The sequence below is a fragment of the Stenella coeruleoalba genome (genome assembly GCF_951394435.1).
Source record: "Stenella coeruleoalba genome assembly, chromosome: 1".
NCBI lineage: Eukaryota > Metazoa > Chordata > Mammalia > Artiodactyla > Delphinidae > Stenella > Stenella coeruleoalba.
Window position 1 is genome coordinate 142,218,675 of NC_137169.1, and position 27,865 is coordinate 142,246,539.

Genomic DNA, 27,865 nt, shown 5'->3' on the forward strand with positions numbered 1-27,865 from the left:
TCTTTTTGTCCGATTGACAGATAGGACTGGATGGTTCCTAAATCTTCTGAGGGTTGTCTCATCCTGCCCATCTTTTCCTCAGGGCACCAGCTTCAGGCATTTTCTCAAACATCCACCCCCTTTAACTGCTGAGCGCATCTCGGTGGGATTTCATATCCAATACCTTTACCGTGTGGGAGCCTGTCTATTCTTAGGCGTGCACCAACTGAATACACTTAGAGTCATTTCTAGTATGATAGTTGCTTAAGCAATTTGACTTCCTTCCACTAAAAGTAAAGATCTCACAGACTTCAGAAACAAACTTATGAAGCAAACAAACAAACAAACAAAAAACAAACTTACGGTTACCACAGGGGAAAGGTGGGGGAGGGATAAATTACAAGTTTGGGATTAACATCTACACACTACTGAATATAAAATAGATAAATCAACAAGATAATCAACAAGGACCTACTGTATAGCACAGGGAACTCTACTTAATATCCTGTAATAACCTATATGGGAAAAGAGTCTGAAAAAGAATGGATATATGTATATGTATATGTATAACTGAGTCACTTCGCTGCATACGTGAAACTCACACAACCTTGTAAATCAGCTATACTCCAATACAAAACACAAATTTAAAGAAAACAGATTTAATACCCTTTAACAATATAATTCATCCACAAGCTCTCTCCCAACCACCACCCAGGCAACTCCTCTCTCTATTTCTACACATAGGTGTCCTCTGCACATTTCCCACCCCCTCACACACAAACACATACTCTCCAGGCTGTAAGTTACATCTTTTCATTATTTCTTTCCTAATTCTAGTATGCTCTTGGTTTTAATTCTAATCTGATTCCATCCATATAAGAACAAGCTACAAAATACAGTTTGGCCTGGATCCTGCCTCTAGGGCTAGTCTTGATTTTTCTTTACATTTAAGAAGGTAAGTTCAGCTATTCATATATATTTCTGTCCCTAACACTCACCTCCAAGTCTCAGTTGCACTGATGTTCTCCTATTCAGAAAGCTGACAATGGTTTTTAGGGTGAGTAGAATGGAAGAAAAATGAGGGAAATAGATGTGGAAGTCAGCGATCCTTAGATAGATGCTCAGGTGTACATGCAAGAGACCTAGAAATGAATGAAAGGGAACCTGGGTTTGGGGCTGGAGGACCCACATTTCCAGATCAGTTTGCTGTGAAATGTATGCTTCTGGGCAGTCATTTCACCTTTGTAGACTTGGTTTCTTCTTTGGGGAATGAACTAAGAACTTTTGTCTGCTTATCAGACTTTTAGTGTGGATTACAAGATATAATGCAAACAAATTTGCATTACACAAAGACATTGGCTTATTTTATTTTATTTTTATTGAGGTATAATTGACATATAATATTAGTTTCAGGTATATACCATAATGATATGATATTTGTATACATTGAGAAATGATCATCACAATAAATCTAGTTAACATCTGTCACCATACAGAGTTACAAATGTTTTTTAAGATACACTCTTTCAGCAACTTTTAAATATGTGATTATCATATTATTAATATAGTATTATTAACTAAAGTCACCATGCTGTACATTACTTCCCCATGACTCATTTTTTAACTGGAAGTTTGTAACTTTTGACCCCCTTTATCTACTTTGCCCTCTGTCTCCTCCCGCCTCTGGCAACAATCAATCTGTTCTCCGTATCTATGAACGCTTTTTAAGAGTCCACATATAAGTAAGATCATACGGTATTTGTCTTTCTCTGTCTGACTTATTTCACTTAGCATAATGCCCTCAAGGTCCATCCATGTTATTGCAAATGGCAAGTTTCCATTCTTTTGAGTGGCTGAATAATATTCCACTTTGTATATAAAGGATGTTTTCATGTCTTGGCTATTGTAAATACCCCTGCAGTGAACATGGGAGTGCATATATCTTATTGAATTAGTGTTTTCATTTTCTTCTGATATATATCCAGAAGTGGAATTGTTGTATCGTGTGGTAGTTCTATTTTTAATTTTGGGGGGACTTTCCATACTGTTCTCCATAGTGGCTGTATGAATTTACATTCTCACCAACAGCGCACAAGGGTTTCCTTTTCTCCATATCCTTACCAACACTTGTTATTTCTTATCTTTTGACAATAGTCATCCTAACAGGTTTGAGGTGATATCTCATTATGGTTTTGATTTGCAGTTCCCTGATGATTAGTGGTGTTGGGTACCTTTTCGTATACCTGTTGGCCATCTGTATACATTGCCTCTTCTACCCTTTGGACACTTAGCAATTAACACTGTATTTTGTTATTTAACTTCTCACATCATTCTATCAAGATTTCATGTTTCATGAGCCATGTAACCACACGTAGAAGTGATTCTAAAACAATTATAAAACAGTGAGAACATCTTTAAAATAGTCACTTTTTAAGGTTCTATGCTTCTTCCAAAGAGGCTGTCATCTTTCAACGTTTTAAATGCTTCTTTAAAACATGATTCAGCTTGAAGAATACAAGAAAATATTTTGCAACTACTACATTTCTAATGTTTGATCAAATGTGAGATTATCCAATTTAATCATCCATACTGTGCAGCAGAGTTTGTTCTGAATGACGCTTCATTAAAATAAATCCTCAAAAGACGATGACTTACCACCACTGAGAATACACAATAGTCCATGTCACAGGCTCCAGAGGCAATTACAAAAGAGGAGTCCCTAAGGTGTGACATCACATCATTACATACTTCCTCAGAGTGACCATTTGGAAGGTTCAGCTTAACTTGTGCTATGTAAGTCTTGCTGTACTTATGTAAAAATTAATTGCAGCATGTCAGCGTCAGACCTTGGGCATAGCTCTTCTTAACGTACATAGCATAGCATAGCATACATATGCATATAGGGCATAGTAGGTGCTCAATAGTATGGAATTGACTTGTGGCTTAGTGGTAAGGTGGAATTAAGGTTTAATATGAGATAAGTGGGCAGCAAAAAGAATGGCTAAAAATATTACAAAGGAAATAATTTTTTTCCACGTATAAGTAAATTTGGATTCTAGCCATGGTAGTCTTCTAAGATGCCTACTCCATGATTCTAGTGCTTTTAAAAAGAGGCATTTCTAACTTTAGGAACTTGGATACTAGTCTTAGAACTAGAAAAAGAAGATACTGGCAAATAGTAGAAAAGTTACTCTGGGAGCCTTGGCAATTGCGCTATTAAGCAATGGATGGCAAGGCCCCAAGGGGTGATTATGAAGAGACAGTTTGGAAAGATTAAGGGAGACCTAAACTGGGTCTTTCAGTTATGGATGGCAGTATACTAAGGCTGTCTGAACGAAGTCTAGGATCTGAAAACATATGTTCAAATTCAGAGAGATTTTCAAACCTATGATTCATTCCTTCAGTCAATGTTAATTGAGGAACCCCCATATTCTAGGCACTGTTCTAGGCACTGGAGATACAGTACTGGAAAGAACACTCACAGTGCTTCCCTACTTGTCATTATTGTAAGAGCTACATAGGAAAAATGGAGCACACATTAAAGTGAGTAATGGGGGCTTAATTTTTATAGGACTGACAGGAACTTTCCAAAACTGTTTCTTTACCTGAAAAAAAAGTACTGCCAAAATGGTTATAAATGCAGATTCCTACTTATTATACGATTCTCGCTGAACTATTAAAATATTGACATATTATCTGGGACTAATAGAAATAAGAAAAAACCATCAGTGATTAAAGATAAAGCAGTTCATAATGATGAAATGTGGTTTTAAGTATACTGGTGTCAAGGTAATAAAGCTTAGATAATATTACAAAATGTAGATCAAATGCAAGCCACCTGGTCAGGAAGGCATCTTTATTATGATTTTAAAGTACCCAAGCTACTTGTGGAACCAGTTGAAGCCATTAATACAAAAGCTTACTGGAGAAAGGCCAAAATATCAAGAGAGAAAGCCATTACCTTTGGATTGAAGAAAAGATCTAACTACTGCAATTCATTACTTAAAAACATAAATTAGACCTGGGTGCTTATGTTTGTTAAAAGAGCAAAATAACCAATGCATAGTTTTATAAAATGTTATTTGTTTTATGGGAGCTTCTGCTTTTGAACTGTCTAGACACTGAAAGTGCCTATCCAAATGTTAACTTAATGTGGGTGGGGATTTTTGTCTATTTTATCTACTGCTCTTTCTGAAGCACTTAATATAATATACAGTGCTTATATATACAGTGCTTAGCACTATATATTAGCATTAGCAGGGCTCGATATTTTTAAATGAATGAATGAAAAGCAAAGTAGCAAATAGTGTCCATATTTATGTAGGAAGGAAAGAAAATCATCATAATGTAAGTAACGTAACATTTAACATAGCACAAACAATATGAACAGATTGAATAAATTAAGTTGAGCTTATGGAAAGAATCTACAAAACTGATACTTTTATACTAAGAAAATAAGCATAAAAATTTAAAGGAGCCATTCATCCAGTATATTGTCCATGAAGTCAGATAATCAAATTACAAGGTTGTTTAAATAGATGTTGAATTACATTATGTTCAATTTGTTATTGCAAATGCCGAGTGAAAGATGACCAAACTCTTACTTTTGGATGGCTACCATAAGACTTTCAAAGGATTGTTTTGCTTCCTATGCGACATTACAAACCTACAGTTTGAAAGGTATGATAATGTGGGTGTATCCACACCTGTATGAGTCTATGCATAACCAATGTCCCTTTATTTGAAGATGATGCTATTAATGCTGGTTTTCATCTGTATTTTTCGATGTTGCTAAAGACCAGTGCGTCACTCACCTCAAATAGTCATTTTGCTGTGTCTGTTCCTTCATTTTGCTGCTCTATTTGCACTGCCAAGAGATGCTGTGATGCTCAGTCTGCTGGTTTTGCTTAGGAAGAGCCACCTGGTTGCTGATGACTCCTCCCTGGAGTTGATCTGCCCGCTTTATTGCCTTCAACGCTCCGTCATCATGTTATTCCACTTTTAATTTTTTCAATCTACCTTTTAGTGCTTCCTCCTAAGAACTTACTGTCGGTACACCTTGGTTTATGCAGATGCTTATTTAAAAGACGGTTGTATTGAAATATCAGTGATCAGCAACTCCTCTGCATGGATAAGAATGAATGATTACAGTCAAATCACAAATTAGTAGAATTAGCAGCACTGCGTTAAGCTTCTACTCTGTAGGAGACGGAATAGTCTCTGCTACACAGTCAACAACACTGATTTAGAAAGATATTTTGTATACTGTGTGAACTCTTACCTACTCCTGTAGTCCCTGGTTGTAAACTTTAATGATTCTCCTATAACATCTTTTCAATTCCCATGTAATGCTTCTTAGAAATTCAAAAGAATGTGGAAGTGCAGGAAAATTTACAACATGGGACAAGTCAATGAAACTCATTTAGGAAATTGAGTATCTACTAATTGCTAGGCACTGCTGCTAGGCCTTGGGCAAAAAGAGTTAAATAGGACATATTCCCTCCCTTGACCCAGCTCACAGAGTGATTAATTAACTCTGTGGGTGTGGGAAGGAGTAGGGATGTCAGGGAAGCCTTCCAAGAGAAGGTTTTTAAAGATCAACTTGGAGTCCATCGGGCAGAAAAGAGCGGAGGACATTCCAGAAAGAGAGAACAGATGACACAAAGGCTCAGAGGAGTAAAGCAATATGGTGCATGTGGGGAACTCCAAACAGTGAGATATTGCTGAGCCGAGAGTCTTTATGGGGAACCGAAGGAGATTAAATGGCACTTGGACATAGATTGTATTTGCAACGTGCAGGGTGGCCTAACCTAAGTAACGAGGCTTATACAGTTTTTAGGATAAAATATGTCTTTTCTCTTTAGGCCCTTTTCCATTTTAAGTGGTGATTGTTGACATGCAATAAAAATTTACCTTGTTAATGCTGAGAGAGCAATCAGGATCCAGTTTATTTTATGAAAAGAACTGATTGTTCCTTTCCTGATGGCCATTAACCATGTTTCTCTTTAGCTGGGACAACTCTTTGTTACCTTACAGAACTGCCCATCTTGTAGTTTCCTTGTGTGGGTTAAATGAGAGATTGGAGATAGCTTTGTACAGTACTGAAACAAAGTATGCCCTCAACAAACAGTTACTGACTGACTGGCCAAGTCTATCAGACATTGGATACATTTAAAGCACATGATAAGAAATGTACAGTTTTCTGAGTTTATTATGAATTCTGCTAAATCTGTCACATTTGATAAATTATTTGTTTATACATGACTGCTATCTCTTAACATTTGTATGAATTCACCATGTTTTTCATTTAGCTCTGTAAAAAGAATATTATAATGCTAACTGCTTGTTAACTATTAGGTGAAGAATATTTTCTTTGAGCAGAGTGAGTGGAGTGGTACTTAATAAATGTTTGTTGAGTCAAAGAGCAAATTATTAATAGCTTCTAGTCAAGGCCTTTGATTCTTTAGCAATTAAATCTCTTTATTCTCAATTTTTACTTTATGGAGAAGTGCTGTCCAATATGATTTAAGTCACATATGTAATTTTATGTTTTTCAGTATTCACATTTGAAAAAATAAAAAGAAACAGTTGAAATTAATTTTAATAATATATTTTATGTAACTCATGTCAAAATATTAGCATTTCAAAATGTAATCAATATAAAATTTATTAAAGTGATATGTTACACCCTTTTTTTCTCTACTGTCTTTAAAAATCAGTGTGCATTTTATATTTACAACACATCTCAATTCAGATAATAAATTTTCTAAATTTATCTAAATCTGTATTTAGATTTCAGCATCTTTATAGTTGAAAAGATAGATTCATGTATTCAAGTTTTTCCCAACATAATTTAAAATTTTCCAATAACTGAATCAAATGTCAGTTTGAAAATTATTTAGAATGATATCAAATGAAAAATTCAGTTCCTCAGTCACACTGGAGAGCTGTCAAGAGCTCAATAGCCACCTGTAGCTAATATCTACTATATATGACAGTGTAGTTCTAGAGAATTCTGCTCCATAGAGCTGCTGGGAGGCATGCTCATTTAGCACATTTCAGTGTGGGCTTAACACCTTGCAGATCTTTATTTTTCTTTTGTTTTCGCATTACTTCAATTTTTTTCTGAAACCTTTATTACCCTAACACCTTGGAGGTTAGAAACCTCTAAATTAAACATGCCCCATTTAGTTAATAATCCTAAAAATCATTACGCAAAGACAAAATATTCCTTGTCATTTCTTCATAGTTACTGGCACAAGAAGCTACATAATAGTGACACAAAAAGTTTTGCTTACGTGCATTCTCACTATTAAGGACTATGGCTAAACAGTTTTCATTCAATCACAGTACTGCCTCGTGCCATTTTAAGGGGAGGAGAGCTCACACAGGGGTACACACTCAATAATTCCTTTTAAAAGACATAATGACTCTTTTCTAACCCAAGCAAAGTGAAATTTATATACCAAGCCTAAAACTGTGGGTATGAATAGGGTTGTTTGAATGCCATTGTTTGGACAGTGTTGTTTCTGGTCTATTTCATTAACCAAAATTATGGATTTGAGTTACCCATCCAATAAAAACTCTCTTTGAATGTAGCTCCACTGTTATAAAACTATCTTTACGGGCTGATTTAAAAAATAAGTATCCCTCACTATTATTATGTAATATTCAATAAGTTTCAGTATGTGAGCACAGTGTAGCAAATATAGCTAAGGGATTTACCCAAGACTTTTAATGTATACTTCAAAATCTCGGAAGCCACTCTGCCAGAATCCTGGGCACTCCTTTGAGCTCTGTCTCTAACTAGCCATCATATCCTTGAGGTTTAATGACCTTACACAGTGGAGCGGGGGAAGGGGCAGGGGAACCTGTTGATCTTGTGACCACTGCAAGATTGAACAGTACCATATATTCCAGTTATCTTTTTTCTGTACACTATTAACCTGGTGCATCTGTGATCTTGAATAAGTCAGTTGAGTGGAATTTTGTAAAATGGGAAGAAATATGCTTGTCTGGGTCACCACAAGGATAAAGACATAGGATAATAGGTGAGTGGGCATTGAAAAGCAACACCCAAGCGACCAGTTGAAGGAATGATTCATATTCCAAAGGGATTGAACACCCTTTCACCGATGCTTGCTTCCTCTCATGTTAACAGGGGTAGTATTGTAACACAAGGTACTTTTGAGTGGCTGCAGTGTTGATTGGCAACAATGGCTGTAGTTGACCAGAAAAGTACAAGCTTCTACCCTGGCAACTTCAGTACAGCTTGGTGATTCAGGATCTCTGCAGAGGGACTATAAAACCTTGGCATCCTGGGTTGCACACCACATTTTAGTGTGCAGTATTGCAGTTCCAAAGCCTGAATTCTGTTTGAGGAATGGTGATGAACACTTAAGGGATCTTATGATATTTTTACTTGCTTTGTGAAATTGGGAAGTGTCTACAAATAAAATGCTAAAGAAATAAATACATAGATGATGTTGTAGAAGTGAATATATATGCTGGGTGAGAATTTTTTCTGAGAATCTTTGTATCTGCTATTTTTAGGTCTTTTGGAACATGTTTTAAGGGTCAAGTGTTAAGTTTTCAGAAACAACATTTTTATGAGTTAGGATAAAAAAACCCATCTGGTGCAGGGATTCCTCCTTCAAATGGATGAACTTCAGGAGAGAGGAGGAATTTCCTATCATCTTAAGATCCCCATTGGAGGCTTAAGGAAGTAGCTCAAAAATTGAATTTATCCCCTTCATCTATTGCTCCTTTTATCGTCCTGACTACTCATGAAAGAAAATGAAAAAGACATATTGGAAAGACGAGGAATAGGGAGATGGTAAGGTTTTTGTTCTGGAGGCTGAGTGTGCAAAATGTAAGCTCTCATATTAGATAGGAAGAAGCAGCATTGCTTTTTAGGGGGCCAATGGGCCCTGCGGAACGCATTACAGAGGGATGTCTGCATGATGTAAGAAGTGGCAGGTGGGTGGAAGGGTGAGGAAGCCACCTGGAGGAGGTAGGCCAGGGCCAAAATCAGAGACAGCTCCCCTCCCTCCCTAAACAAGCTCGCCTAAGTGACACTTCCTTGCGTCCCAGGAAGTGACGACCAGCCAGGGGAGACGTCGTGACTCCCGGGGCTCAGCCACTCTGGGGGTGCTGCGGCGGGCGCCTGGCGACCTCTTCCGCCGACCCGGTTCCCAAGGAGGCCGCCCGGTGCCGGGCACCTAGGCGAGCCGCCTGGCCGGAGTGCCTCGCACAGGGTTCTGGAGCAGCGCCTCCGAGGCTGCTGGCGCTTTTAGGGGCTTTTGTGCCCTCTGCCCAACTATCAGAGTGACCCTGAACCCAACAGCTCCCAGGAGAGGGCTCAGGGGAGGACAGAAATTGAGAAAGCTGGGAAACGCGGGAGGAGGGGATGAATTTAAGAATGGGAAAAGTCCTGAGACAGGAGATAGGCGGTGTCGGATCCAGGGTAGGATCGTACCCATTCTTCCCGCATGAAGCGGACAAAAAGAGGACCACTCAATTGCATCAGCGCCATGTCACCTCCCCCCGGCAAAACCCAAACATGAATCAAACTAAAAACCACCAGAAGCTCTGAGACGACCGTACTCCGCGGGTGGGGCGAGAAACAAAAATAAACACGGGGACGGGCGGGCGAGGGAGCGCGGGAGGAGCAGGAGGCGGCCCCGCATCCCTAATGAGGGAATGAATGGAGAGGCCCCCTCGGCTGGCGCCCGCCCACCCGGCGGCAGCCGCCAAGTGCCTCTGGGCGCAGCGTGCCGCGCCCGCCGCTCCTCGCGCAGCCGGCTCGGGCCGCTCCTCCCGGCTCAGGCGCGGCGGCTGCGGCGGCGGGGACCGCGCGGACCGAGCCGGGACGGGCGCGCCGGAGGCGCGGGGCGCCGGGAGCGGGGACGCCGCCGCGCTGGGCCCCGGGCGCGTGGCTGCGGCTCGGCCGGGCGGAGCCGCTCACCTGAGGCGGGGCGCTGGGCGCGGCGCGGGCGGCGCTGTCAGGGCCGCGGCTCCCGGCTCCCGGCCGCGCTCGGCGGTACGAGCCAAGCAGTGATTTGCAGCGCCGCTTCACCTTCGGCCATGGCCGGGAGAGCCTAGCGGGGCCCGGACGCCGCCCCCCGGCTCCCGCCCCGCCTCCCAGCCTCGGAGCTGCATCCCGCCGGCCTCGCCGCCCGGCCCGCGCCGGGCAACCGCCTTCGCCCGCAGCCCTCCCTCGCCCCGGCTCGCGTCCCCCGGCGGCGCCGCCGCGGGAAGCGGCTCCCCCTCCTCTTCCTCCGCGTCCTCTCCCCCCGCTCCGCCGCCGGGGCCGCTTGTTGCACCGCTCGCGGCCTGTGGGAGCCGCTCGCCCGCCCCGGCCTCGCGCCCGCGGCCGCAGCCCCTGCCGCTCGCTCCCGGGGCCCGCAGCCCGGCCCGCGAGACCCCGGCCCGACCCCGCCGCCCGCACAAAATGTCGGCGCGGACGCCATTGCCGACGGTGAATGAGCGGGACACGGAGAACGTGAGTAGCCGGAGCCTCCCCGGGAGCGGCGGGGCCAGACGCTCCCCGGACCCCGGCTTCACCTTCCGCATGGGCCGCCCCGGGGCCCCAGAGCGGCCACCCGCCGCAGGGTGTCCACCTGGCGCCCGGCGTGACCCTCGCCCCCGGCTGAGCCCCCATCCTCCCTTCCAGGCGCATTTCACTGCTTTCCCCGAAGGGTGAGGGTGGGGGCACCGTAAGTGGCGCCCTCCCCGCGGAGGTGGTCCTCCGGGAGACGGTGGGGTGATGGAGGGCGACAGGCACAAGGAGATGGCAGAGTGGGCATCCCGGATAGCTTTATTTCCACGCGGCATTCTGTATCCCCACCCGAATGTTTGCTTTATGATCACAGACAAGCCAGCCGACTGCCTCTTTTCCCTTGCTTTTCTGGCTCTTTCGGTCCTTTGCCCTCCCACCCGCCTGCATTGCCCCATGACTTTGCTTTTTGTAACTGTGTCCACATTTGGGTCTTGGGCACCAAAGGGGGAAGGTCGGGAATGGAAGGGACGAGAATGGGAGTAGAGATGGATGTGTGTGTTGGTGTGTCCCGAGTTTCTACTGCTGTGTGATACTCTTCTGTAGAAATGAGCAGAAGAATTTCACCATCAGCTTCTGTGGCCCCAGGGTTACAGCAAAATGTTTAAAAGCTGTATGAAGCCAACGGCTTTTGCTTCTCTTTCTCAAGTCGGTGGTAATAATTCAGGGCAGGTTTTACTTTAAATACCTCTCCTTCTCCTTGGAGTGTCACAAGGTGCATTTCTTTGAAGGAAGGATTTTCTGTGTCTTTGATCAAATTGCCCTCAGGAGTTTTTATCTAGATGCAGATGTCCCTGGTGTTTAAACTCTTGAAAACCGAAAGAACCAGATCAGTTGTATTTCCACGTTCTGAAAAGTGCAGTTGTGTGTGTGTGCACGAGTTCCTTTGTGGGAAAGGGTTTAAAAATAATTTTATTTTTTAAGCCCTCATGACCTGTAAAGAGGGCCTTTGCTGATTTTTCTGACTGGGTTTGCGTACCCCTTAGAGGGGTGTTAAGTTTTGGTCGGCTCTCCAGTTTCTGATTGCCTAGTTAACTCCTTGACCCTCCAGCCCTTGGTGTATCACTGCCTTCATAGGGTTGGTAAAATAAAATAATGAAGGGTTTTGGCGTTCTTAAACAAAAGATATGAGACAGAAGACATACAGACTCACCCCGAAGTGTTGGAGGGAGGTATAAACAGATTTTTTAATCTTGGAGAGTAGGGGAGCACAGAAACTTGATATACAAAGGGAGAAGAAATTTTGGTAAGGGACTATTGTAGAAGACCCAGGAAGAGATTTCAGAGTATGCTTTCGTCTCGTCTAGTGTCTTGCATTTCAAATGGTAAAGATAGAGAGTAAGGTTGCTGTTACCGTAACTTATAACTTAGTTTACATTGTAACTTTTTAAAAGCCTCCTAATTGTTTTTAAAAATATAATTGATACATAATTTTGATTAAGAGATTGAAGAAGGTGACGGAACAAGGTGCAAAATTGGGTTAAAGTTGATTTTAAAGCCAAGGTAGTACAGAATTTTTCTAACAGAAAATCTTTAAAAAAACGTGTCATTCAGTATGAATGAAAAGTAAGACAGATGATGACCTTTGTTTTTATTAGCAAAACACTCTGTGTGTTTTTAACCTAGGAAAGGTGGAAAAATACATTGTTTTTATTTTCTTTCGGATTTTGAATAGTATAGCTCTTTCCACAGTTGTATGAATAAGGTGCTTTATACAGACATGAGATAGCATTATAGAAATCTGAATCAGGGAATAGTACAAAATGCAGCATCACTTGTAAGACCAAAAAAAAAAGGTGGGGGGGCTCAGTTAAGCAATAACAGTGTGCTAAATTTTGCTGTACCTTCTGAAAATGATTATGCTAAGTAAACTGATTTGCTCTGTTTCTGAGCATGTTATTTCAAAGTCACTTTTATGATCTCGTCCCTTGGTGTTGGTTGCATTGTGCATAGCTATAGCTCCGTTTAGCTTCCTTTACCCACATCCTGATTTTCTCCTAGTTGCCATGCGAAGTACCTGTTATACTGTGGCTGTTAATTTATCAATACATATGCACTCAGTTTTGGTTTTTGAGCTGGAAGGATAGAGAAGCAGTATTTAAGACAAGGCCTCTCCCCTCAAAGAACTTAAGAAGAAAGGTAAATATAGTCCCAAAGAAATAGTGTACAGTAGAAAGCTGTGTGCAAATAGGGCTAAATTGGTTTATAGGTGCTATAGGTGTTTATCAAAGGGATCACCAGTGATGGCTATTAAATCACCATTCGTGTCTCTCTCTGTTCTCTGGTTGGTAGTAAATGTCATTACCCATTCTTGCTTACCTCTCATCAGTGAAATAAAGGAACATATCTGCTTGTTAGCTAATATATTAAGGCCAGTGTGGTAATCAAAATGGACATTTGTTTGAAGTTGTTTTCAGTTAAATTGACACATTTTAAAAAATGATTGTGAAAATCTACATTCGTGTGACTATTAAATGCTTGTAAGCCTTTTGGAATATTAAGGACATAACTAAAAACATTTTATTACTCCCCAAAATATTTTAATTTAAACAAATAAGGTAATTAAAGAATCTTTGAATTGTATTGTCATTTGCAGTTATTATAAGCATCTTAGTCATATGGGAATGGATTTGGTATCCTTGGGAATATGTGATATCTACCCTTCCCCATGTCACCAATATATATTGAGGATATGTAAGTAAATGTTAATATTATATACATATTAAACAGTTCAGAGGAAGAATGTTGCAGCACTGTAACATTAGTAGTAAATATTCTCCTCTTTACTACCACTGTATCTAGTAGAGCGAGAAAGAATTGCTTTTCTCTGAGAACATTCTGTGTGTATTTTTTCAGGAGTATTTTCTTAGATGAAGGATTTGTGTGTGCATTACTAATAGGCCTCAAATGGCTAAATACAACAGAACCACCGATGATTAAAGGCAATGAATACTTCGCAGTGAAGTAGAAAACATATGTTGTAGATCATAGAATTAATTTATGCAAAATGTGTTTGATGTTAGGTTGTAAAGAGTAAGTCCAGAAAGAGAATGGGTGTTTGAAATATTCCGGGTTTTTTTTGTGCTTCTGTTAGATTATACTTGGATAATTCCAGCGTGGATAGAGAGAATATATTACCATTACTCTTATGTACTTTTAATGGAGCAAGAATTGTTTTCATGTTTTAGAAAAACTCTAATTTTGCTAATTTTTATGGATCCAAAGTGTCCCTACTAGCTTTCTGTGGTGAAATTTTGATCAGTATGAAGGAAATTGATTTGATTCCTTCTCGGGATGTTTTAAAATTGACTTTGGTTAAATTTGTTTTGAAACTTTTAATAACAGAACTCTTGATGATGATTCTTTTCATAGATCTGAAGTTCACTGTGATGACTGGAACAACTACCAAGGTGGACATTAGTAGTTTGAAAAGGCAAGAGTGAAGCATGCTTTTGCCACTACTGCTGGGTTTTCTCAGTACCCTGTGCATACCTCATGTCACAGGATCTATCACACTGCCTTCTAATTGCTGATTTACTTTGTCTCCTTTGTTCTGTATCGCCAGTGCCAGCAATGGCTAGTAGTAATATATGAGATCGGTCCTATAATATTCCCCTTTTGAATTTTTTCATTTGTCATCAAAATATGCTAGTGACACCAGGAACGGTAGATATTACATACTACAAAGCCTTCAGAGAGTGAAGTGACCTGCCCAAGGTCATAACGAATATCTGATGTCTTTCACTGTTGCTCTACTCACGTTATTGCTTCTTGAGGTTTTTGGTTTGTTTTGCTTTTGTCTTAGAGATTTCAAAAGAGCATGTGCGATGATATGAGATACTTTATTGGTTGAAGAACAGGGTGTGCCATGCTCATCTCATTCCTGAACTTTTGCTATTTTCTCTGTCTCGAGTACCCTGTTCTTTTCCCCTTATCCCAAACTTACAAGTCCCTTATGGCATGGCTTATGTTTTTAAGAAGACCTCTGAAATGATTGCAGCCAGCATTGCTGTCTGATGTAGCTGAACATCTGTGTGTGTATAGTCCATACCACTGGTCTCCAAAGCGGGTATGCAGGACGGTCCATCGTGAGAAAAAAATGTCTTTGCCTTCTATCATTTTCCTTCTGAACTCAGTGCTATTACTAACTCTCCTTCTTCTCCTTCTCCTTCTTATTCTTTTAAAGCTCAGGTTGTTTAGAATCAGCCACATATTTTAAATTATTATTATTTTTTTACCATTCCCTTTTCCATCTCAGACTTTCCTTTGGAGGTCATTTTCCCTTTTTCTGATAGCATCTTCACAGTTCTTTTGGTAAAGGATTGTTAGTCATAAACTTTCTTTTTTAAATATGAAAATATTTTTTGTCCATTTTCTTGAAAGAGAGCCTTGCTCAGTCTCCAATTCTAAGTTGATCTTCCATTGTCTACTTATTTCCATTGTTCCTGTTCAGAAGTCATCTGCCAGTAGGTATAGGTGTCTTTTCTGTCTGTCTCTTTTTAAGATTCTTTTTCTTAGGTGTTATACTTTCACTACAGTGTATTTAAGTACGGATTTCTTTTCTTCTTGTTTGCTTCTCATGTCTTTGAATTCATATTCTTTTTATTAGTTCTGGATACTTACCATATATTATCTTTTTGAACATTGCCTTGCTTCTGGTCTCCTTAGAATTTTATTTTGGTACTCTGATTAGATTATGTTGTACCTTAACTCTTCCATATGCCTTAACTTCTTTTCTTTTCTTTTTTTTAAATTGAAGTATAGTTGATTTACAATGTTGTGTTAGTTTCAGGTGTACACCAGAGTGATTCAGTTATACAGATTCTTTTTTTCATTCTTTTTTCAGATTCTTTTACATTATAGGTTATTGCAAGATATTGAATATAGTTCCCTGTGCTGTACAGTAGGTCCTTGTTGTTTATCTATTTTATGTATAGTAGTATGTATCTGTTAATCCCAAATTCCCAATTTATCCTCCCTCCCGCTGCCCTTTTTCCCCTTTGATAACAGTAAGTTTGTTTTCTATTTCTGTGAATCTATTTCTGTTTTGTAAATAAGTTCACTTGTATCATTTTTTAAGATTCCACATGTAAGTGATATCATATGATATTTGTTTTTCTCTCTCTGACTTACTTTACTTGGTATGATAATCTCTGGGTCCATCCATGTTGCTGCAAATGGAATTATTTCATTCTTTTTTAAGGCTGAGTAATATTCCATTGTGTATATGTGCCACATCTTCTTTATGTATTCATTTGTTGATGGACATTTAGGTTGCTTCCACGTCTTGGCTATTGTAAATAATGCTGCTATGAACATTGGGGTGCATGTATTTTCTCTGGCTGTATGCCCAGGAGTGGGATTGCTGGATCATATGGTAACTCTATTTTTAGTTTTTTAAGGACCCTCCATACTGTTCTCCATAGTTATGCTTTAACTTCTTGATTCATTTTTTCTGTGAGTTGTTGTGTCTTTGTACTACAAGCTGTATAATTTGTTTAGATCTAAACTCTGTGGATTATATCTTTCATAAATTTTGGAAATGGAGCAGCCATTATCTCTCTGAATATAGCCTTACTACTGTTCTCTCTACTGTTTCTGGTCCTCTGATTAGATATGCTAAAATTCTTTCTATCCTGCATATGTCTTAGATGCTTATTCATTTTTTCCCCCTATTTCATTGTTTCCCTGTACTGTAATCTATAGTACAATCTGCTGTACAATTTCTGCATGTAACATGTTTAAGGTCTGTCTTTCAGTTAACTAAAACTCTTTAGCTGTATTTAAATCACTGTTAACCCTTTTGTTGAAATTATTTTTTATAGTGGGAAAAAACACATAACATGAGATCTGCCTTTTTAACAAATTTCTAAATGTACAATAAAATATTGTTAACTGAGGCAGAGCCTTCTCATCTTGCATGCCTGAAACTTTATATTCATTGAACAGCTCCGATTTTTCTCTCTCTCTAGCCCCTGGCCACCACAATTCTACTTTCTGCTTCTGTAAGTTTGACTGCTTTAGATAACTCATTTAAGTGGACTCATGCAGTTTTTTTTCTTTTTTGAAGTATAGTCGATGTACAATATCATGTAAGTTACAGGTGTACAATTTACAATTTTTAAAGGTTATACTCTATTTATAGTTATTATAAAATATTGGCTATATTCCTTTTGTTGTAAATATATCCTTGAAGCTTATTTTATATGTAATAGTTTGTATCTCTTAATCCCCTACTCTATATTGCTTCTCCCCTCTTCGCTTTCTCCACTGGTAACCCTAGCTTGTTCTCTGTATCTGTGAGTCTACTTCTTTTTTGCTGTATTCACTAGTTTGTTGTATATTTTAGATTCCATATGTAAGTGATAGCATACAGTACTTGCCTTTCTCTGTCTGACTTATTTCCCTTTGCATAATACCCTCCAAGTCCATCCATGCTGCTGCAAATGACAAAATTTCATTCTTTTTTATGGCTAAGTAGTATTCCATTGCATACATACACACCACATTTTCTTTGTACATTTGTCTGTTGATGGACACTTAGATTGCTTCCATATTATAAATAATGGTGCTATGAACATTGGCATGCATATATCTTTTCCAAATAGTGTTTCTGGGTTTTTTTCGGGTATATACCCAGGAGCGGAATTGCTGGATCACATGGTAGTTGTATTTTTAGTTTTTTAAGAAACTTCCATATTGTTTTCCACAGTGGCTGAAACACTCTACATTCCCACCAAAAGTGTAGGAGGGTTCCCTTTTATCCACATCCTCACCAACATTTGTTATCTGTGCTCTTTTTGATGGTAGCCATCCCAAAAGTTGTGAGGTGATATCTCATTGTGGTTTTCATTTGCATTTCCCTGATGATTAGCAGTGTTTAGCATCTTTTCATGTGCCTCTTGGCCATCTGCATGTCCTCTTTGGAGAAATGTCTAGTCATTTCTTCCGCTCATTTTTAAATCGGATTATTTTTTTGATATTTAGGTGTATGAGCTGTTTATCTTTTAATTTTTTATTTTACATTGGGAGTATAACTGGTTTACAATGTTGTGTTAGTTTCCAGTGTATAACTAAGTGATTCAGTTATACATATACATATATCCATTCTTTTTCAGATTCTTTTTCCATACAGGTTATTATAGAATATTATAGAATATTGAGTAGAGTTCCCTCTGGTATACAGTAGGTCCTTGTTGATTATCTATTTTATTTATAGTAGTGTGTATATATTCATTCCAAACTCCTAATTTATCCCTCCCCCCCCACCCCCACGTTTCCCCTTTGGTAACCGTAAGTTCGTTTTTGAAGTCTGTGAGTCTGTTTCTGAAGTAAGTTCCCTTGTATCATTTGTTTTAGATTCCACGTATAAGTGATATCACATATTTGTCTTTCTCTGTCTGACTTACTTCACTTAGTATGATAATCTCTAGGTCCATCCATGTTGCCGCAAATGGCATTATTTCATTCTTTTTTTATTGCTGAGTAATAGTCCATTGTATATATATGCCACATCTTCTTTATCTGTTCATCTGTTGATGGACATTTTAGGTTACTTCCATGTCTTGGCTATTGTAAATAGTGCTGCAGTTAACATTGGGGTGCCTGTATCTTTTCAAATTATGGTTTTCTCCAGATAATACGCCCAGGAGTGGGATATCTGGCCCGTATGGTAGTTCTAGTTTTGCGTTTTTAAGGAACCGCCATACTGTTCTCCACACTGGTTGTACCAATTTACATTCCCACCAACAGTGTAGTACGTTTCCCTTTTCTCCACCCCCTCTCCAGCATTTATTGTTTGTAGAATTTTTGACAATGGCCATTCTGTCCAGTGTGAAGTGATACCTCATTGTAGTTTTGATCTGCATTTCTCTAATACTTAGCGATGTTGAGCATCTTTTCACGTGTGTTTTGGCCACCTGTATGTTTCCTTTGCAGAAATGTCTATTTAGATCTTCTGTGCATTTTTTGATTAAGTTGTTTTTTTTGATATAGAGCTGCATGAGCTGTTTGTATATTTTGGAGATTCATCACTTGTTGGTCGCTTCGTTTGCAAATATTTTCTCCCATTCTGTGGGCTGTCTTTTCGTTTTGTTTATGGTTTCCTTGGCTGTGCAAAAGCTTTTCAGTTTAATTAGACCCTATTTATTTATTTTTGTTTTTATTTTCATTACTCTAGGAGGTGGATCCACAAAGATACTGCTGTGATTTATGTCAGAGAACCTAACAAAGACCTAGTCATACAGCATATCAACTTGGTATTCTTTGTCTTAAAAAGAGCAACGCTAATTGTTTAAAACAAACCTAAGGAAGTTAAACCATTCTTGGACTTCTTGAACATGACTGTATCTACTTCCCAGCCTCACAGTTTGTGGGGCTATGTTTGCTTCTAAGTGTTTTATAGTATCCAGCATTACATTTAGGTCTTTAATCCATTTCGAGTTTATTTTTCTGTATGGTGTTAGAGAATGTTCTAATTTCATTCTTTTACATGTAGCTGTCCAGTTTTCCCAGCACCACTTATTAAAGAGACTATCTTTTCTCCGTTGTGTATTCTTGCCTCCTTTGCTAGCACTTTGTTGAGGATTTTTGTGTCTATGTTCATCACTGATATTGGGTGTAACATTTTTTGGGGGGGTGTCTTTGTCTGGTTTTGGTATCAGGGTCATGGTGGCCTCATAGAATGAGTTGGGAGTGTTCCTTCTGCAATTTTTGGAAAGAGTTTCGAAAGGATAGGCATTAATTCTTCTCTAAATGTTTGATAAAATTCACCCGTGAAGCCATCTGGTTCTGGACTTTTGTTTGTTGGAAATTTTTCATCACAGTTTCAATGTCAGTACTTGTGATGGGTCTGTTCACATTTTCTGTTTTTTCCTGGCTCAGTCTTGGAAGGTTGTACCTTTCTAAGAATTTGTCCATTTCTTCTAGGTTGTCCATTTTGTTGGCATATAGTTGCCTGTAGCAGTCTTTTATGATCCTTTGTATTTCTGTGGTGTCAGTTGTAACTTCTTCCTCATTTCTAATTTTATTGATTTGTGCCCTCTCCCTTTTTTTCTTGATGAGTCTGGCTAGTGGTTTATCAATTTTATCTTTTCAGAGAAGCATCTTTTAGTTTCATTGATCTTTTCTATTGTTTTCTTTGCCTCTATTTCATTTATTCTGCTCTGATGTTTATGATTTCTTTCTTTCTACTAACTTTGGACCTTGTTTGTTCTTTCTCTAGTTGCTTTGGGTGTAAGGTTAGGTTGCTTATTTGAGATTTTTATTGTTTCCCCAGATGCTTGGAACGCTATTAACTTCGCCCTTTGAACTGCTTTTGCTGCATCTCATAGGATTTAGACCGTTGTGTTTTCATTTTCTTTTGTCTCTAGGTATTTTTTCATTTCTTCTTGATTTCTTCAGTGATCCATTGGTTGTTTAGTAGCATATTGTTTAGCCTCCACATGTTTGTGTGTTTTGCAGTTTTTTTCTCATAGTTGATTTCTAGTCTTATAGTGTCATGGTTGGAAAAGACTCTAGATAGGATTTCAGTTTTCTTAAATTTCCCAAGGCTTGTTTTGTAGCCTAGCATGTGATCTCTCCTGGAGAGTGTTCCATGTGCACTTGGAAGGAACGTGTAAAATCTACATATTATTTATTCTTAAAGTGTACTTTTGGTAAAAATAATCACAAATATTGAAAAAAGTTCTGCATTTCCGTTTTTGGGTAATGATGCAATTCTATTCATCATGGTGCTAAATTCATTTTTGTTTTCTTTTTTTTTTTTTTTTTTTTTTGCTGTGCACAGGCTCCGGATGTGCAGGCTCAGTGGCCATGGCTCACGGGCCCAGCCACTCCGCGGCATGTGGGATCTTCCTGGACCGGGGCATGAACCCGTGTCCCCCACATCAGCAGGTGGACTCTCAACCACTGCACCACAAGGGAAGCCCTTTGTTTTCGTTTTTTAATTAAATTTTTTTTTGTTGTAGTTGATTTAAAATATCGTGTTAGTTTCCTCTGTACAGCAAAGTGAATCAGGTTTGTACGTGCATATATCCACTCTTTCTAGAACGTGTATTCTGATGCTTTTGGATGGAATGCTTTCTATATATCAATTAAGTCCATCTGCTCTATTGTGTTATTTAAGGCCAGTGTTTCCTTACTGATTTTCTATCTGGATGATCTGTCCATTGATATAAGTGGGGTTTTAAAGTCCCCTACTATTACTGTGTTACTGTCGATTCTTCCCTTTATGTCTGTTAATACTTGCCTTATGTATTTAGGATTTTCTATCTTGGATGTATATATATTTACAATTATTATGTCTTCTTCTTAGACTGATCCCTTAATCATTATGTAGTGTCCTTCTTTTTCTTTTGTAACAGTCTTTATTTTAAAGCCTATTTTGTCTGATATAAGCGTTGCTACCCCAGCTTTCTTTAGATTTCCATTTGCATGGAATACCTTTTTCCATCCCCTCATTTTCAGTCTGTGTCTTTATATGTGAGGTGAGTCTTTTGTAGACAGCATATATATGGGTCTTTTTTTTGTTTGTTTCCATTTAGCTGGGCTGTGTCTTTTGATTGGAACATTTAGTCCATTTAAATTTAAGGTAATTATTGCTGTGTATGTTCTTACTGCCCTTTTGTTCCTTGTTTTGGGTTGTTTTTATAGGTCTTTCTTTTTTCCTTCTTTTGTTTTCTTCTCTTGTGATTTGATGACTATCTTTAGTTTTATGTTTGGTATCCTTTTTCTTTTTTTGTGTGTATATCTATTATAGATTTTTGGTTTATGGTTACCATGAGGTTTTTATCTAGCAACCTGTAATATGTGATTGTTTTAATTTGCTGGTCTCTTAATTTCAAATGGATTTTGAAAACCCTGCATTGGTACTCTCCTCCCCTCACAACTACTGTTTTTGATACCATATTTTACATTTAATTGTTGTGTGTATCCCTTAACTGCTTATTGTGGATATAGATGACTTTACTACTTTTGTCTTTTTAACTTCCTATTAGCTTTGTGCCTGGATGATTTCCTCCCTTTTTGTTATATTTGCCTCTACTGATGAGCTTTTTCGTTTTGTAATTTTCATGTTTCTAGTTGTGGCCTTTTCTTTTTTCACTTAGAGGAGTTCCTTTAATATTTGTTTAAAGGTGGTTCGGTAGTGCTGAACTCTTTTAGGTTTTGCTTATCTGTAAAGCTTTTAATCTCTCCATCAACTTTGAACAAGAGCGTTGCTGGATAGAGTATTTTTGGTTGTAGGTCTTTCCCGTTCATTACTTTAAATATATCGTGCCACTCCCTTCTGGCCTGCAGGGTTTCTGCTGTAAAGTCAGCTGATAGCCTTATGGGAGTTCCCTTGTATATTGTTTGTTGCTTTTCCCTTGTTGCTTTTAATGTTGTCTTAACTGTTTGCCATTTTAACTACAGTGTGTCTTTGTGTATTCCTCTTTAGGTTAATCCTGTATGGGACTCTCTGTGCCTACTGGACTTGGATATCTGTTTCTTTCCCAAGGTTAGAAAAGTTTTCAGCTATGATGTTTTCAGATATGTTCTCTTCCCCTTTCTCTCTTCTCCTTCTGGGATCCCTATAATGTGAATATTAGTGTGCTTGATGTTGTCCCAGAGGTCTCTTAAACTGTCTTCATTCTTTTTCATTCTTTTTTTCTGCTTTTCTCTTTGGCATCAGTGATTTCCCCTCCTTTGTCTTATAGTTTGCTGATCTGTTCCTATTTATCATTTAGTTTACTGTTGATTCTTTCTAGTGTATTTTTCATTTTAGTTAGTGTAATCTTCACCTCTGTTTGGTTGTTCTTTATATTTTCTAACTCTTTGTTAAAAACTTCTAAGTTGTCACTCTGTGTATTCATTCTTCTCCTGAATTCTTTGATCATCTTTATGATCACTACCCTGAACACCTTCTTGTGTAGATTATTTCTCTCCAATTCACTTAGTTCTCTTTCTGGGATTTTATCTTGTTTCTTTGAGGTTTTATCTTATTTCTCTGTCACCACATTTTACCTAAGTTACTGTTTTTATTTTTTTGTGTCTGGTAGGTTGATTACGTTTCCCAAGAATGCAGTTCCTCTCATCACCCAAGCGATATGCTCTAGGAGTTCCCCCTATGAGGGCTGCATGGGTCCTTCTGTTGTTGTGGGCTCTGTGGGCAGTCTGATAGGCTTGATTGGCTCCCAGTCTGCTAGTTTACCAGGCCCTGCTTTGTGCAGAGGCTGCTGGCCGCTGGTTAGTGGTACTGGGTCACGAAGTGGCTGTTTACAGAACCCCTAGGCTCCCTGGGGCTTATGCTTGCTCACTGATGGGCAGAGTCAGGATCCAGAAAACTCTGGGGCTGTTGCCCACTCACTGGTGGTTGAAGCCAGGTCCTGGGGTTAGTGCTGGACTGCTTGCAGACAGCACCAGGTCCTGAAGTTTGGTTGCCTAGGGATCCCAGAGCTGGTGTCAGGTCATTGGTTGGGGGGGGGCTGGTTCCTGACAGAGTTGGATATGGGGTGTGAGGTGTCCTGAAGCTTGTGTTGGCCCGATAGTGGGCAGGGTGGGGTCCAGCTGGTCTCAGGGCAGGGTCTGGCCTGCTGTGGGCAGGCCGGGCCTGCAGGCTGTTGGATTGTCATTTTCTTGCATCTAGCCTGTCCCCTGATTGGTGAGGCTGCTCCAGAGGCTAGACTGGAAGGCAGCTGGGTGGGGCAGTAGATTCTGGAGCTGGTGCCTGTCTGGTGGGTGGATTTGAGTCCTGGGCCCTCTGGTGGTCAGGGCCATATCTTGAGCCGTGTCTAGAGGTGCTGTGGGCTCAGGAGGTCTTTAGGGAGTCTGTTTGCTGATGGGTGAGACTGTGTCCCCACCCAGTTGCTTGGCCAGTTTGGCCAGAGACGTCCCACCACTGGTCCTACAGGCTGTTTTGGGGGGCACAAGTCTCAGTGCTGATGAGTGGGGGAGGGGAATCCCACAATGGCACCCACCAGCACAAGCATTCATGAGGTAGAAGGGGTCCGTGGTGTGAGCTGCAGCTGACCCCCACCTCTTTGGGAGACTCTGCAAGATCAGCAGATAGGTCTGGTCCAGGCTTCTATCAGATTACTGCTTTTACCTTGGGTCCTAGAACATGTGAGATTTTGTGTGCACCCTTTAATGGTGAAGTCTCTATTTCCCCCAGTCCTGTGGGGCTCCCGAAATTATGCCCTGCTGGCCTTCAAAGCCAAATCCTCTGGGGGCTTGTCTTCCTGGTATAAGATTCTGGGGCTGGGGAGCCCGACGTGGGCACAGAGCTCTAACTCCTACGGGAGAACCTCTGGAATGTAATTATCCTCCAGTTTGTGGGTTACCCATCTGGGAGTATGGGACTTGACTATATTGCAAGTCTGCCCCTCCTACCTGTCTTGCTGTGTTTCCTTCTTTATGTCTTTAGTTATAGAAGATCTTTTCTGGTGGGTTCTGGTCCTTCTCATTGATGGTTGTTCTGCAGATCATTGTGATCTTGATGTGTTCTTAAGAGGAGGTGAGCTCAGGGTCTTTCTACTCTGCCATCTTGGCCCTACTAGTCTCATGTAGTATTAATCATTCTATGACTGGCTAATTTAATTTAGAATAGTATTCTCAAGTTCCATCCATGTTGTATCATATGACAAATTTCCTTCCTTTTATGGTGGAAAAATACTCCGTTGAATGTATATCACACATTTTCTTTATCCACTTAGCTATTGATGGACATTTGGATTGCTTTCCTATCTTGGCTATTGTGAATAATGGTGTAGTGACTGTGGGAGTGCAAATATCTCTTTGATATTTTGATATTTCTGATTCCAGTTCTTTTGAATAAATACCTAGAAGTGGGATTGCTGGGTCATAGGGTAGTTCTATTTTTAACTTTTTGGGGAACCTCTGTACCGTTTTCCATAATGGCTTTCCATAATTACCACTAACTGCACAAGGGTTCTGATTTCTCCATATCCTTGTCAACATTTGTTATTTCCTGGTTTTGTGTTTTGATAATATATTCTAACAGGTGTGAAGTGATCACTCATTGTAGTTTTGATTTGCATTTCCCTGATGATTAGTGATGTTGAGCATCTTTTCATATACTTGTTGGCCATTTATACATCTTTGGAGAAATATCTATTCAAATCCTTTGCCCATTTAAAAAAGTCTGATTGCTTTTTTGATGTTGAATTGTAGGAGTTCCTTACATATTTTGGATGTTAACCCCTTTTCAGATATATGGTTTGCAAATCTTTCCTTTAATTCCATAGGTTGATTTTTCACTCTGTTGATAGTTTCCTTTGCTGTGCAGAAGCTTTTTAGTGTGATGTAATCCCACCTACTTATTTTTGCTTTGGTTGCCTGTGTTTTTGGTGTCATATCCATGAAATCATTGCCAAGACCAACGTGGTGAACCTTGCCCTCTATGTTTTCTTTTAGGAGTTTTATAGTTTCAGGCCTTAAGTTTAAGTCTTTAATCCATTTTGAGTTGAATTTTGTGTATTATACAAGAGAAAGTTCTATTTTCTTTCTTTTACATCTGGATATCCAGTTTTCCCAGCACCATTTGTTGAAACAGACTGTGTTTTTCCCCTTGTGTATTCTTGGCACTCTTGTCAAAGATCATTTGACCATATATAGATAGATTTATTTTTGGTCTCTAGCTTTTGTTCCATTGGTTTATATGTTTGTCTATATGCCAGTACCATACTGTTTTATTACTTGTAGCTTTGTAAAATGTTTTGAAGTCAGAAAGTGTGAGACCTTCAGCTTTGTTCTTTCTCAAGCTTGTTTTGGCTATTTAGGGTCCTTATGGTTCCCAGTGGATTTTAGGACTTTTTTCTGTTTCTGTAAAAAATGCCATTGGGGTTTTGATAGGGAGTGTGTTGAATCTGTAGTTTCTTTGGGTAGTATGGACATTTTATCAACATTAAATCTTACAATCCATGACATAGGAGATCCTTCCATTTACTTGTGTCTTTAATTTCTTGTAGCAATGTTTTGTAGTTTTCAGTGTAAAAGTATTTTGCCTCCTTGGTTAAGTTTATTCCTGAGCATTTTATTGTTTTTGATGCTATTATAAATGGAATTGTTTTCTTAATTTTCTTTTTGCGTCGTTTGTTGGTTCTGTATAGAAGCATATCTGATATTTGTTGATTTTGTACTGAAACTTTTATGAATTTGTTTATAGTTCAGTTTGTGTGTGTGTAATTTGTTTCGTCCTCAAACAAAGATACTTTTACTTTTTCCTTTCCAATTGGATGCCCTTTATTTATTTTTCTTGCCTAATTGCTTTGGCTAGGACTTCCAGTACAGTTGGCCCCTATATATCTGCAGAGTCAGCATCTATGGGTCCAACCAATTGCAACTAAAACAAGTTCGAAAAGTAAAATTACAGAAAGTTCCATGAAGCAAAAGTTGAATTTGTTGTGGACTAAGAACTATTTACATAGCTTTTATTCATATTATATTATTATATTAATTAATAGTAATCTAGAGATGATTTAAGTATGTGGAAGGATGTGTGTAGGTTATATACAAGTACTCTTTCATTTTATGTAAGGGACTTGAACATCTGTAGATTTTGGTATCCATGGAGGGAGAGGGGCCTGGAACCTATCCCCTGAGGATACTGAGGGATGAATGTACTGTGTTGAATACAAGAGGCAATAGTGAGTATACTTTCCTTATTCCTGATCTTAGAGGAAAGACTTTCATTATGATGTTAGCTGTGGGCTTTTCATATGAAGCTTTTATTATGCTGAGGTAATTTTTCTATTCCTAGAGAGTTGAGAATTTTTATCATGAAAGGGCATTGAATTTTGTCAAATGTCTTTTATGCATCAGTAGAGATGATCATATGATTTTTTTATCCTTTGTTCTATTAGTGTGGTGTGTTACATTGATTATCATATGTTGACCATCTTTGTGTCTTTGCAATAAATTCAACTTGGTCATAGTGTATGATCCTTTAATATGTTTTAAATTTGGTTTGCTAATGTGTTTAGGATTTTTGCATTTATATTCATCAGGGTTATTGGCCTTTAGTTTTGTTTTATTGTAGTGTCTTTTTCTGGCCTTGGTATTAGCATAATGCTGGCCTCATATGATGAGTTAGGAAGTGTTCCCCTCTCTTCAATTTTTGGAAAAGTTTAAGAAGGACTGGTATTAATTCTTCTTTAAATGTTTGATGGAATTCACCAGTAAAGCCATCTGGTACTGGGTTTTTCTTTGTTGGAAGGTGTTCGATTACTAATTCTATCTCCTTACTAGTTATATATATCCCCAGATTTTCTGTTTCTTTATGGTTCAGTCTCGGTAGGTTGTGTTTGTAGGGATTTCTCCATTTCCTCTAGGTTATTCTTGGCATGTAATTAATTGTTCATAGCAGTCCCTTAGGGTCCTTTATATTTCTGTGGCATCAGTTGAATGGTCTCCTTTTCATTTATGATTTTATTTATTTGAGTCTTCTCTCTCTCTTTTTTAATTAGTCTAGCTAAAAAAAAAGTCGTTTGTTAATTTGCATAAAACCAACTCTTTGTTGACTTTTTCTATTGTTTTTCTATTCTCTATTTCATTTATTTCTGCTATACTTTTAATTGTAATATCTTTCCTTCTATTAGTTTTGGGCTTAGGTTTTTCTTCTTTATCTAGTTCCTTGAGGTGTAGAGTTAGGCTATTTGAGAGATATATATATATATATATATATGTATATATATATTATATATAATATATATGTATTTTTTTTTGATGTAGACATTTATTGCTCTAAATGCCCCTCAGTACTACTTTTGCTTCATCTCCATACATTTTTGTGTATTGTCCTTTCATTTGTCTCAAGATATGTTTCTAATTTCCTCTTTGATCCATTGGTTGTTCAAGAATGTGTTAATTTCCACATACATGTGAATTTTCCATTTTTTCTTCCTGTTATTGATTTCAAATTTTATACCAGTTTGGATAAGATATTTGGTATGATTTTAGTGTTCTTAAATTTGTTAAGACTTGTTTTGTCACCTGGAGACTGTTGCACGTGCTTTCTGCTGCTGTTGAGTGAAATGTTCGTAATATTTCTGTTAGGTTCATCTAGGCTGTAGTGTTGTTCAAGTCCTCTGTTTTCTCATTGATCTTCTGTTGGGGTTCTAGCCATTATTAACAGTGAGTGGTAAAATCTAATGTTACTGTGTTGCTGTCTATTTCTCTCCTAATTTCAGTCAGTGTTTGCTTTGTGTATTTAAGTGCTTTGGTGTTGGGTCTAGAAATATTTATAATTGTTATATCTTCCTGGTGAATTGACCATTTTTTCATTATATAATGTCCTTCTTTGTCTCTTGTGACATATTTTGACTTAAAGTC

The 27,865-nt window shown here is 38.9% G+C and overlaps 1 protein-coding gene across 3 annotated transcripts in view; it reads left to right on the top strand.

The window, feature by feature from the left end:
* Window positions 1-10,294: 10,294 nt before the first annotated feature.
* MARK1 (microtubule affinity regulating kinase 1) overlaps window positions 10,295-27,865 on the top strand; it is a 144,211-nt gene continuing 126,640 nt past the window's right edge. For all 3 annotated transcript variants that reach the window (XM_079945148.1, XM_079945149.1, XM_079945151.1), the window contains exon 1: window positions 10,295-10,483. In XM_079945148.1, the coding sequence (XP_079801274.1) occupies window positions 10,433-10,483 (51 nt within the window). In that variant the 5' untranslated portion in view covers window positions 10,295-10,432. The remainder of the gene's footprint in view (window positions 10,484-27,865) is intronic.